Genomic DNA, 12,129 nt, shown 5'->3' with positions numbered 1-12,129 from the left:
CTGCTACGGCATATTTGGAAGGCTCGTAACGCGGTGATCTTCGACTGTACGTATTGACTCCACGCCTAGCGGCATCATTCGGCGAGCCGTCCACGACATTGATTCTTGGGGCTGCAGATTCAACCGGTTGAAGCCCGATCTTCTACTGTGGGAAACATGGTTACGGAGCTGTTGCTAATTCTTTACCTCTTTGTTACTATTTTGCTCTTGCCCCTCTTTCTTTCTCGCTTTCTTCCGTTCTGGAAGAACTCATGTAATCCTACCCCGGTATGCCGGGCGCTTCTTGTACTTGGCTTACAAGCTCCCAGTCAATGAAAACGTAGGTGGGGATCCCCCGATATTGCTCGAAAAAAAAAAGACTTAGTTGGCCGGTTCGACAAGTGAGAAACGTAACCGAGCCTCTGACTAAAGTTTAGGATGAAATTGGCTGTTTGGCCTACTTTTAACTGATAGATTCATCACCTGACACCTTCTGCATGTTCACTAAAATGCCAACCACCGTGCGTCTTTATACGACAGAGCAACTGCATTGCAAAACATTGACGTTCAAGCTATCTTAGACGGATACATGCAAGAATTTTCGCTCAAAAAAGCTTGCATAGTAATACCTGTACTCAAAAAGTTAGGCTGAACACATAGTTTCATCGCTCACTGTTGTACAACAAAATAAGAAGGGGAACCAGGCACAAGCTTGGACCTGGAGTGCTCACGAAACAGTGCCAAAAGCTTGCTTCAAAATCTGGCATGCCCTTGCTGCAGCTGCATGCTGAATAAGAGATTTATTTCTCTCTATCTCTACTCCCTCCGTCCCAAATTATTAATCGTTTAGCTTTTCTACATTCATACATTTTACTATTTACCTAAACATAACATATATCATAGCAAGCAAAAATTATGTACTTAGAGAAGCTAAAATGACTAATAATTTGAGATGAAGGGAGTACCTTCTAAACTGCATCGCACTTTAATTTGTAGTTCATCCTCTAAGTAGCCCAAACACCATATCCCTAGCTAACAAGGGAGTTTTCGGCTACATCTCGTAAAGAGCCTTCCCTGCCACCATGTATTTTACGCAAAATGGATCTAAAAAGCAGCTAATTTTTATCCACAGCACAGGTCATTCAAGAATTTTCTCTCCGGTTGAAAAGACATTCCACACCACTGTTCCTACTATGTACAGCACAACAGAAACCTTGAACACACCATCCCAAGAACCTGCCAGTCAAAAGAATGAATTAAAGAGACAGTAGGAAATTATTAGCATGAAGGTAGAAGAAACTTTATAAGTATGCTACGGGACAGCAAATTCAGAAGCTGCTTTAAGGAGCTTAGATTATGCCAGCACCAAACATGATCACCGCTACCTAATTCAGACTTTGTCTTGTTCCTACTTCTAATGAAAAGTCTCCAGAAATTACTTTCGAATTTGAGTTTTACCTTTCTGAAGAATGTAGCCAGTGGCAGCAGTACCAAAAACCCCTGCAAGCACGCCGGCAGTGTTTGACAGTCCGAGAAGTACTCCCTGCCAATGTTTTGGGGGACATTATCGAATTAGATGCAGTTATTTCAGATCATTTACCTTTTTAAGAGCAATGAACACCAGTACACCGAGTGTTGGCACTAAAATTTCTTATGTAAAATGAAGAACATCAGAGCAGTGACATTCTACATCAGGTCATTACCGCGTAACGTGGTCCTATATCTTGGTGGTTGGAATACAGCCCAGATTGTGAAAAAGCATCACTACCCTGCAAGAAATAGGACAGTAACACCAGTAAGCCATATCTCCGAAAACAAAAGAAGAAAAAGAAGAAGCTACATATAAATCCACAGGAACGGTGTTTCTGAAGCGCATCAAACCTGACTACATGCCATGCACAACACGGCCATGGCTGGAGTTTGGACTTTGCTCAGCAGCGTCAAGAACAAGGCAGGTCCAAGGAAACCAATAGATTGCATGATCTACAAAGACACGGTGCACAATTATTTCAAGATCAGTAGTTCTCAGCATAAATATTCTAGTAAATTCATTCATGAGAAAAAATTGAAATACACAACGAGAACTTACCTTACGGACATTTGTTATAGAAATCCCTCTCTGAACAAGAGTGTCAGCAATCCAACCGCCGATATTTGCAAAAATAGCCATTGTCAGCCATGGCAAGACACACAGCAGCCCGGATTCAGTGAGATTGAACTTCAGAACCTGGTTATCAGGCATTTGGGGACCAATGGCATGATGTAGTGTCATTATTTGATATTAGCAATGAGGAATGCCAAACATTTAACAGCATAAAAATTGTAACAACCTGGTTATAGTATGTGGGCATCCATGTTAGCAGAATGAATGTTCCCCAGTTATGACAAAAATGTGATATTATTAGAGCCCATACTGGAGCCTTTGATAGAATTAGTCTCCATGGTATCGAAGTGATAGGCTCCTTTAAGGCATTACCACCTAGTATGTGCCTCTTTTCAGCTTTGCTCACTTCTGGATCATCATCTGGAGAGCTGTGTGCCTAAAGCATACATACTGGCCATTAGCTGAGTAAGAAATAAGAACCATATCCGAAAAGCTAAGAGAATGGCAACAAGGGAAGTTGTTGTAGTATGCTAATTTCCAGAGAGATTGATGTGTGTCAACAGATAAAATAAAACTAAATGGCAACTAAAGCAAACTTTTATAACCAACAAATCTGTACTGAGTAAACTTGTGCAAACAAGGATTATAAACTAATACAATTGTTAATGTAACTTACTTTGAATTGCCAAAGTGCAAACCAGATGCTTCCTAGGGACCCAAATGCGTAAAAAACAGAAGGCCAACCGAACCTGCTGATCAACACAGGTGAGAAAGCGAGGCCGGTGACTGAACCAAGGTACATTCCACTGTAAACTAAAGCAAGAGATCTGCTCCTCTCAGAAACTGGGATCCATTTGGAAAGGATGTTGTTCATAGCAGGCATGGCAACACCCTGTAAAATCATAGATATTGGAAAAATAATTAAAACCAAAGCTAAAAACAAAAGCTCCTACATTGTACTGTGGCACTAGAAATCTGATTTATTCAGAGCACCTGAACCACTAAGTTGGATGCCAAATGCTCAAGTTTTGCTACAAAATACTGTCAAGCATATAATATACTACAATGATATCTTTTTTGGTTTAATTTCCAGTAATGTATCTGAATATCAGATGATTATGAGTGACAATAACTCCCCTTCATATAATTGTTTTAATGTTCACATTTCATACATAGCAGCCGATACAAAGTAATAATACAGTACATAGTGTAGAGGCAAGCAGAAGACATAATAACCTCGCCTATCCCCATGAACGCACGTGTGATGAGCAAGCATGGAAGTCCAATCTTGGCAGCAAGGGGTGTAAGAACTGTTGCAATTGACCACCATACAACACCAAATCCTAGCACAACCTTGCCACCAAACCTATCGGCCCAAATACCTCCAAGAATCTGCACCATCGATTTACATAACAAAATATCAGAGACAACATATACTAGTACTAAAGTGCACATCATGAAAACAGTTCAGGACGGGCTCTCAGTGCACAGCAATAGCAACGCACCTGAGTAAGAAGGTAGCCCCAAAAGAAAGATGATTGGATTAGGCCAACGGTTGCTGGGCTCCAGCTGAACTCTGACGCCATTGGTAGTATAGCAATACTCATATTTACCTGTCCGAAGTTAGGAAATGTTGAGGAAGCATAAAAGAAAAAGTAGCAGAGTTTAAAACTACTACCATTGAACTTAACCGCTGTCTTCAGATACGAGTTTATAGAAACAAAAGCACTTTTGTTAACTCACACGGTCCATATTGCAGAGGAGGAATGCAAAGAAGCAGAGGAGTACGATCGTCCATCGCTTTGGGAACTGCTGCCACCAGGGAGAAATGTTGCTCGTATCTCCAACCAGAATTGCATCAGAACCATCAGAAGGGCTGAACGGTGATCCTGTGATTTCATACTGCCCAGCTTTGCAGTCAGCACGTTTTCTGATGGGTAGTCTGTACTCCGGGTGGACATAAGCGCTCTCCCAAGTAGTACTAGTGAAATTCTGCCACCTACTTGGTTTTAGCCAACCACCGCTTGCTGGGTCTGAAGTGAGAAAGCAATCAACCCTGGATAGAACTCTCTTGTTGATGCTTGCATTGGAGACCTTCAGAAGGTCTCCGGAGGATTTCAACGAAGGGTTCTGAAATCGCCCAGATATCTGATGTCTTGCCGATATAGTGCTTCTTGAATGACTTTGGGCCGGGAAAAAAGAGGTCCAAGTAATGTGTCGATGGAATCTTTGTCCAGGAACCGATGAACACACACACTTGTTCTGTGTTGATGTGGAATATTTCAGCTCATGTCTCTTTACTGCAAAACAGAAAAAGTATCCGTAAATTTCTGTAGCACCCATGCATCATATCCTACCATAGGTGCTGCCAACTAGAACTAGGAATAAGCAAGCATGGAGATCAATGGTGAGGCGAAGTTGATGCGCCCAACAGTTGCAAGAATCAGGAGGTACACTTGTAGTATTTCGGAGTCTAACTTAGAAACAAAACCAGCGAACAATTCAACAAACTCATTCCGGAGGTACACTTGTAGTATTTCGGAGTTAACTTAGAAATAAAAACCAGTGAACAAACCCAATTCAGAGTTAGCAAGAATCAAGGAGGTACACTTTAGTAAACAAACCAACTGGGAATGAAAAAAATAAGTAAAGAAATGCATGGAGAATCGAGTGTCACCTGAAGAGGGCGGAGAGGCGAAGCTTCTGCTGGAGAGTACAGCTCCCATGGCCATGATGGACTCTGGTCTGGAAAGTAGGAGAGACCAAGCAAGTACAAGAAGCTATCTTGCTTGCTCTCGCGTCAAGATTCAAGGGCCCTCCTCTCAAATCAAGATCCCCTCAGCAAAGATCCCCTCTGCCAGCCGCTTCTGCGCTTCGTCTCCGCGGCTTCTTAAAAGCGCGGAAGGACCAGCAAGTCTCGCAGCTGGAGCGGGCGGACGGCCGCCGTCCGTCCACGTCGGCAGACTCCGTGCTGCGAGGCTCCGCCTGACGGATCTGGCAACACCAGTAACCGTCGGCTAGCCCCGACCGCCTGGTCGACACATCGACTGGCGTGTCCCATTCTGGATCACGGGGGTGTCCGTACAGTACCGAGTGGCTCACTGGCATGTGGGGCCACCTACTGGCCATCGTCTTCTAGCTCACGATCCCCCCGGATCCCGTACCACCATCCACCAGAGACAAAACGGTAGTGTCTCTTCCAGTTGGGCTCGAATGATTCAGAAGCAGCATGACAAGGAATCTTCTAGGGATCTCATGACAAAATGTCAAAATACCATAGGATATTCTGCTAGTACGCATCTCGAACCCTTGAAAGGCGAGCGACCAAATGTTGAGTGAGTGATACAATACAACAGAGTACATGTTGCTGATCCACCAGAGTCGAGGAATTTACATTGCATCCACCAGAGTAAATGATACATAGTCGTGGAATTCACCAACCGTTGCATTGCGTCCATGTCCCACAAGCAAGCAAGCTAGGCGAAACCGGTTGCGAGGCATCAGCTACCTAGGTGATGAGCTCGACGCTGAAATCCCAGAGCCTCTTGGCAAGCCCCATGTCCTTGGCTTTCTCGCTCGGTTCGTACAGGTTACTGTCGCAGAAGTACTTCCCGGACACGCCCTTCACCTGCGGGTGGAGTGCCACATAGCATGTGGTTGCCGCACCCTGTTTAAGTTCCACACAAACTAATCAGATCCGCAAAAAGTATATCAGATTCATTCATTTAGGCAGCAGCGTGCAGCCACCAGATGTACAAAGAACATGATAATAGCAAACTTTAGTAAACATTAGGTGAGTAGTACAGTAGCTTGTTAAGTTGCACGGCCGGGTCAAGTGTAAGCCACATGACAAGAATGACCTGATATCCAAAAGGGCCAACTGCTTTTTCCACCAAAAATGAAGATTTTTCCATACAAGTACCACCACAGCAACTTTAGGCATTGTGATAGCACCGTCAGATTACAATATGAAACCACAACTTAAGATGTTTCTGTACCCCTTCTACTTTAAGGTAATGGTATGCCAGTTGCGCCAGAAGCAACAGCTCTACAGAAGCTTATTCTAGCACGTCCCAACACTACCACTACCAGCAAACAATAAATTAGCAAAATGCCACGAACAAGTCTCATGAGGCAATCACCTAGATACATATAAAATGCAAAAATACTCTGAAGATTAAAAAGCACATTTAAAAATTTACCTGTTGAGCATTTTTCAGCACCAATTTCCCAAGTGTCCGACTGAAAGCTGCACACAGCAGAAATTCAATACAATCAGTGAAGCATAGCTACGGTCTCAAAAGGCAATAAATTCCAACTCATCAGGCCATGCCATTACTGCAATCAAGTTGCAAACATCATTCGGTTTCTCAACTTCTGATAATTTAGATTGTTTCGGTTGTCATCTTCGTCATGCAGATGATTATCTAACCTTCAGTGTTCTTTTTATTCCCTTCTGATTGCAATTGTTTGTTCATATAAATACGAAGCATCAACTCACTCAGTAAGTTCTATTAAACTTACCAGCCTAATATTTAATTTTCCCAATTTAGTTTATGAGACCATAAGAACTAAATGTTGTGAGAAGAAATGCCGATTATACTTACCATCTATGATACTGTGGTACCGAAGAAGGTTCGTGATAATGGAGCCAGGATGAAGAGAATTTGCAGTTATGTTGACATTCTCTTCCTGTTATACAAAATATGTTATCAAAGAAGGCTGAAAAATAGCTACAGAACATCTTAATAAATTGGAAAACAAATGGCAGCTCAGAGAATATAATCAGCAGAAATTTCACACATGCTTCTTGTGATTAGATGATGGTTGTTCCTTCAATTTGTTACACCCATATTAACAATAAATGGACTCAAGATGTCCAAAACGTCACAAATTTCAAATTTCAGATGCAAACATCCTAGAAAAACACAACAACTGATGTTAGCAATAACAGGTATCCAAGTTGGGGTGCATACAGATGTACAATAAATACACCACAAAATCAAGAAAATGGCCATGTGTTAGGCGGAGCTAGAGTGCAAGACATACCTTGAATTGCCTGGTGAGTTCATTAGCGTGCAAGATATTTGCAAGCTTTGACTGCCCATATGCTCCAATGCTGCTATACCTGCACAAGACAAGCTTGAACAAGTTAATAGATTTGCCTCCAAATGGAGTCTACTAGACCATAGAACATAACAACTCGACAACAACTACATACACTGATTCATCATTAATCTTATCAAAACGGATGCCTTCCCGGTATGCAACTCTGTGCCCCTCTGATGAAACGTTGACAATTCTTCCTTCCACATTTGATTCACGAGAGGTCTTCTTCATGGTATCCAGCAGAAGTTGTGTCAGCAGAAAATGGCCTGAAGATTATGAAATCAGAACCGCATTTTAGTGTACTGGTGTCGCTAAACATCATGAATTAAAGGTTAAAATGTTTGTGTGTTAGGTGAGAAAGAAAATTGCAGCGGGTTGTTGAGGTAGAGTGCTAGACTTGCGAAAGTTATAATCACTATATGACTCAAAATAGCAAAAACACATACATAAACAACATGTTAACCAAGCATTCAAGTGTATGGATAATGGAATGCATACCAACATGGTTAGTTGCAAACTGCATCTCAATGCCATCCTTTGAAAGCTCAAAAGGTGTTGCCATTACTCCTGCATTGTTGCTGCCAGCAAAAGCGCCAAGTAATTAATCAAATGCAATGAGATCCTGAAGCAACACTTTGATCAAACATGCAAGACAACCAAGTCAGATTGTTACAAGAGGCATAAGAAGGTACCATAGACAAGACAATCTAGTGTTAGAAAATCTCAAAACAAGAGTAACGAACATTAAATAAGTGCTAGGTAAAACAAATAAGTGTGCAGTTAACATGTCTCTCCTCCTATTTCCTGTGATGGACAGCCAAGCGGGGTACTTGATAGCTGCCAGGCACATCGTACACAATGAAGTATTTGCTACCCCACACCAACTCAAAGAAGACACGAATCGAATCACCCCAGCCCAACTCAAAGAAGATGCCCATTTTGTAACACCCTAATTTTTCAATTTACGAACCCTAATAAATTTTGGTTAGATTTATTGCAGGCTCGATAAGGTTCTATTTATTTCATTTCGAATTTAGAGCATTTATTGTGAATTATAAATAATTTACTTAGCCATAAAAAGAAATTTAAGGAAAATAGGCTTTGTGCATTTCATGCTGATTGCATTGTTTTGTTTATTTGAGTTCAGCTGAATTTAAATCCCCAAATTTAAATTCAAATGAATTGTGCTTGTTCTTCATTTTCAAAAACCTTTTTTTTCCTCTCCCTCTCTTTCTCTTTTCTCCAACGAGCAGCCCACCTCCCCTCTTTTGGCCCAGCCCAACCTCTTTTTCTTTCTCTCTTTCTCCCTCTCTCTTTTCCTCCCGCGTGGCCCAGCCCAACTGGTCCAGCCGCCCCCTCTCCCGGCCTGCTCTGCCCTCCCTCTCCCCTTTCTTTTCTCTCCCGCGTGGCCCAACCTGCTCGGCCCGTTTCCCCGTCCGGACTGCCCCGCCTCCCTCACCTCTCTCTCCCTCTCTTGCTGCCAGGTGGGACCCGAGCGTCGGGTCCGTCTTCCACCTCGGTCCGACTCGGACCTGAGCCGAGTCCGACTGAGGGCTGCCGCCACGCCGTGTCCTGGGCCCGCACGTCGAGGTCCCCAAGCCGCCCCATAAATACTGCCGACCCCGAGCCCTTGACCCCCCACCAAAGCCGCAGCCGCCGCCTTTTGCCCCCGCAAAACCCTAGCCGTGCCACCTTCTCCGCCGAGCTCAAGAGCAACGCCGCGCCGCTGTTCCGCCCCCTTCTCTCGACGTCCGTGCGCCACCGAGCTCCGCGTGGTGGTGAGGAACCCCCCGACCCTTTTTCCCTCCTTCTTCCCGCTCCCTCGCCACGGCAATTGCTCACCAAAGCAATAACGCCGCGTGCCCAAGCCGTGAGCCCTTCTCTGGCCGCCGCACTACCCCCTTGGCCTCCCCACCGCGTTCCCCGTCTCGCGCTCTCTCTCCTCGGCCCTTCCCCGCGCGAAACCGCCCCCGGAGCGCCGATTTCGGCCAACTCCGGCGAGCCCCGCCGCCCCAACCTGCACCACCGGCTGCTAGCGCTGCCGCCCGAGCTCCCAGCTGCGCCGAGCCGTTCAATCTAGATTCCACGGTCTAGATCTAATCTAGACCGGAGTCAGCCCAATCCCATACCGGTCAACCCTAGACGTTTTTGCAAAATAGCCCCTGCGTTTTATGAAAATCAACCCGCAGTCCGCCCTAGTTCAAAAATAATTAGATCTAAGTCCTTTTTCTTCTGTTTTAACCCCTGCGCTTTTATAAAATCCAACCCACCGTCCCTAACCTGTCGGTTTTCAAATCTAAACCCTAGATATTTATATATTAGCCCTCGGTTTCTTTGTTCAGAGCCATTTTAGTTTTAAATTTTTTACAAATAAGCCCCTGGAATCATGTTTTAGCCATAACTTCTACGTTTTAACTCCGTTTTCGTCAATTCTTGTGCTCACGCGATCCTTGCGACGTGTACAGTAGCTTTATAACCTTATTTGTTCTGTTTACATTTTTTGGTGTACTGTTTCTTATTTGTTGTACTTTTTGCTTGTATGACATTGTGCGGTGCGAAAGACCGAGGATCCGCAAGACCAAGGCTTTGAAGACGCCCCTAAGCAGCAGCAGTGCTTTGAGGAAGGCAAGTGGTCCTTGATCATATTACGGTCCCAATAATTCTCAATGTACACACATTTACTTTATATGTATGCATGAGTATAATTTGATGGCTCCCAAACAAAGGACGTGCCTAGTTTCTACTGTACTTTCTTGATTAAACCTGGATTGTTTTACTTTATGTTGTAGCTATGCTAGTTGCTCATCTACTTAGACTATGGTTGATTAACTTGGAAACAATGCTACACTTGTTTTACTTCATGTTCTGAAATACCTTTATGGTGATAATTATAAAATCATTGTTTTAATTGAAACATGGACAACCGCCCAGGAAAACAGTGCAACCACAATACTATATGGCTCTGGTTTTGGCTAATTAATTAGAAACTTTAGCTTATGATAATCTTACCGAAAGGGCAAGAGGGGTTGCATCGTCGGATTATAGCTCAGTCCTCTTAAGGTTATGATATGGTCCTGGTTAAGGCGTCTTCCTCATTAGAGAGAGTTATAACCGTTTTGACTTGAAACTTTAGCGGATTGTCATAAGTTAGGGAATCTTTGTAAAGGTCTCGTAGTGAATCCCTGCCACTCACCTCGGAAGTGTTTAATGACCTTACAAAATCGGGCATAAAGGGAAACACGAGTTGTGGATAAAGTGTACAACCTCTGTAGGTGAAAACTGATATATCAGCCGTGCTCACGGTTAAGAGCAGCTTGGACCGTCATATGATAATTGAACTTGAAAATGATTTAAATTGATATTCTTTATTTATGTTGTTGTTACTTATCTCTTTTACTTACTTAAGGTTTATAGTATATACTTACACTTAGTTAATGTTTGCTAAATAAAATTTGACCAACTAAAAATGCTTATCGCAGTCAAACCATATCAGCTATTCCTTGAAATTGGTCTTGCATATCATATAATTTACTCCACTTGCTGAGTTCCAACCATAAATGTACCCACGCTTGCTTTATTAAAACCAATGCTGCTCAGAATAAGATGATTGTCCGGAGTTCCTTGAAGACTTCGAGGAGTTTTACGTGTATCTCTCCCAGTCATCTGTCTGTGAAGATGAAATTCCACTGCTAGTTTAAGACGTTTATTGGTCGCTTAAGATTAAGACTTTCGGTCATGTAATAAAGTATTTAACACTCTCTTTCGCTATGATATTATTTCGGATATACACTTATATCGTTTATCATATGTGTGTGAACTCGATTCTGGCGCATATATAAGATGCATCCGATTTCTTTTCTTAAAACCAATTGTGACACATTTCTACGACACCCCATCATCCAAACATAAATAACCAGATATCTTGGTACACAGTATTTGCTCAAAGCGATGAAGAAAAAGCACGGGCAAATAGAAGCTTATATAGAGCCTAAGATACAAGACTAATTAAGCAAGCGAGGCCTGATGAATGGAGCAAGCAAGGACAAACTGATTGCATTCATTAAATCAACTACTACTCCGTACTAGTGGTTCCCCCTGATTGAAGTACTCATTGATTCGTAGGACTCATCCCAGGTCGCTCTCATGCAGGCGGTTGGTAGCACAAATGGCAAATTGGGAACAGTATATACGTACACGAGGATGTTGAGGGGGAGCCCCCTGGCGACGAACTGGGATGCGAAGGCGCGGACGGAGGCCATGGACGAGAGGTCGAGCTCCATGACGTCGAGCCTGGCCCCGGGCGCCTCGGCGAGGACGCGGTCCCTGACGGCCTGCGCGGCGGGGATGCCCCTGACGGCCATGACGACGTGCGCCCCGCGCAGCGCCAGCGTCCGCGCCGTCTCGGCGCCGATGCCGCTGGACGCCCCTGGACGGCGGGGGTTCGGGTCGGATTAGTTAGTTACAGGAGGCGGGGCGGCGAGGTTCGGGAGGGGATTGGTGCCCGGAGGAGGAGGGGGAGGAAGAGAGAAAGCGGGGCTCGGGGTGGCAGTACGGACCGGTGACGACGGCGGTGAGGCCGGCGGCGGAGATGCCCTCGGTGACCTGGTCGGCGGTGGAGCTCCAGGAGAAGCCCGAGGGGCCCCGGCGGCCCAGCAGCCACGACGTCATCATCTTCGCTCCCTCTCCCTCGCTCGCTCCGCAACTGCACTGGCGAAGGGTGTGCCGGCCTGCTTGGCCGCAAACCAGTCAACTGGCACGCTCCTTCTGGGGGAGGACGATCTGCCGCTGCGCCCCTAGTGCGTGTGCTCGCAAAGGCCCGGTCCGGGGTCCGGCACGGGGGCGGCTGGTATACGGCTTCTAGAGGCGGTCAGGCGGAAGACCGTTTCGTTTTCCGGGTCAAGGAAGAGACGGAGAGATCTAGAAAGCGAGCAGGAAAA

The 12,129-nt window shown here is 44.7% G+C and overlaps 2 protein-coding genes across 2 annotated transcripts; both read right to left on the bottom strand.

Moving 5' to 3' along the window:
- Positions 1–594: 594 nt before the first annotated feature.
- On the bottom strand, positions 595–5,120 carry LOC112879645 (probable anion transporter 4, chloroplastic). The gene is made up of 11 exons (XM_025943990.1): positions 4,761–5,120; positions 3,827–4,383; positions 3,589–3,696; positions 3,320–3,475; positions 2,760–2,975; positions 2,310–2,519; positions 2,069–2,206; positions 1,861–1,962; positions 1,683–1,748; positions 1,438–1,522; positions 595–1,215 (listed from the first exon to the last, which is right to left on the bottom strand). Exons 1-11 carry the CDS (start codon positions 4,813–4,815, stop codon positions 1,118–1,120), a joined length of 1,791 nt encoding a protein of 596 aa, XP_025799775.1. The 5' UTR covers positions 4,816–5,120; the 3' UTR covers positions 595–1,117.
- A 227-nt stretch (positions 5,121–5,347) lies between these two features.
- On the bottom strand, positions 5,348–12,093 carry LOC112879647 (short-chain dehydrogenase TIC 32, chloroplastic-like). Its single transcript, XM_025944000.1, has 8 exons — positions 11,749–12,093; positions 11,387–11,618; positions 7,691–7,770; positions 7,305–7,458; positions 7,133–7,211; positions 6,691–6,775; positions 6,286–6,332; positions 5,348–5,750 (listed from the first exon to the last, which is right to left on the bottom strand). Exons 1-8 carry the CDS (start codon positions 11,861–11,863, stop codon positions 5,592–5,594), a joined length of 951 nt encoding a protein of 316 aa, XP_025799785.1. The 5' UTR covers positions 11,864–12,093; the 3' UTR covers positions 5,348–5,591.
- Between the last annotated feature and the right edge of the window lie 36 nt (positions 12,094–12,129).

The sequence above is a fragment of the Panicum hallii genome, chromosome 2 (assembly GCF_002211085.1).
Source record: "Panicum hallii strain FIL2 chromosome 2, PHallii_v3.1, whole genome shotgun sequence".
In the NCBI taxonomy this organism is placed as follows: domain Eukaryota; kingdom Viridiplantae; phylum Streptophyta; class Magnoliopsida; order Poales; family Poaceae; genus Panicum; species Panicum hallii.
This window is presented reverse-complemented; position numbering and strand designations above follow the sequence as displayed.

Coding starts and splice junctions, on each gene's coding strand:
- LOC112879645 (XM_025943990.1), bottom strand. CDS start 4,815: ATGGCCATGGGAGCTGTACTCTCCAGCAGAAGCTTCGCCTCTCCGCCC. Junction 4,384..4,760: donor CGCCTCTCCGCCCTCTTCAG/GTGACACTCGAT, acceptor TCTGTTTTGCAG/TAAAGAGACATGAGCTGAAA. Junction 3,476..3,588: donor GGGGCTACCTTCTTACTCAG/GTGCGTTGCTAT, acceptor TCGATGGTGCAG/ATTCTTGGAGGTATTTGGGC.
- LOC112879647 (XM_025944000.1), bottom strand. CDS start 11,863: ATGATGACGTCGTGGCTGCTGGGCCGCCGGGGCCCCTCGGGCTTCTCC. Junction 7,459..7,690: donor GTTTGCAACTAACCATGTTG/GTATGCATTCCA, acceptor CATAATCTTCAG/GCCATTTTCTGCTGACACAA. Junction 6,333..6,690: donor GTACCACAGTATCATAGATG/GTAAGTATAATC, acceptor TGCTGTGTGCAG/CTTTCAGTCGGACACTTGGG.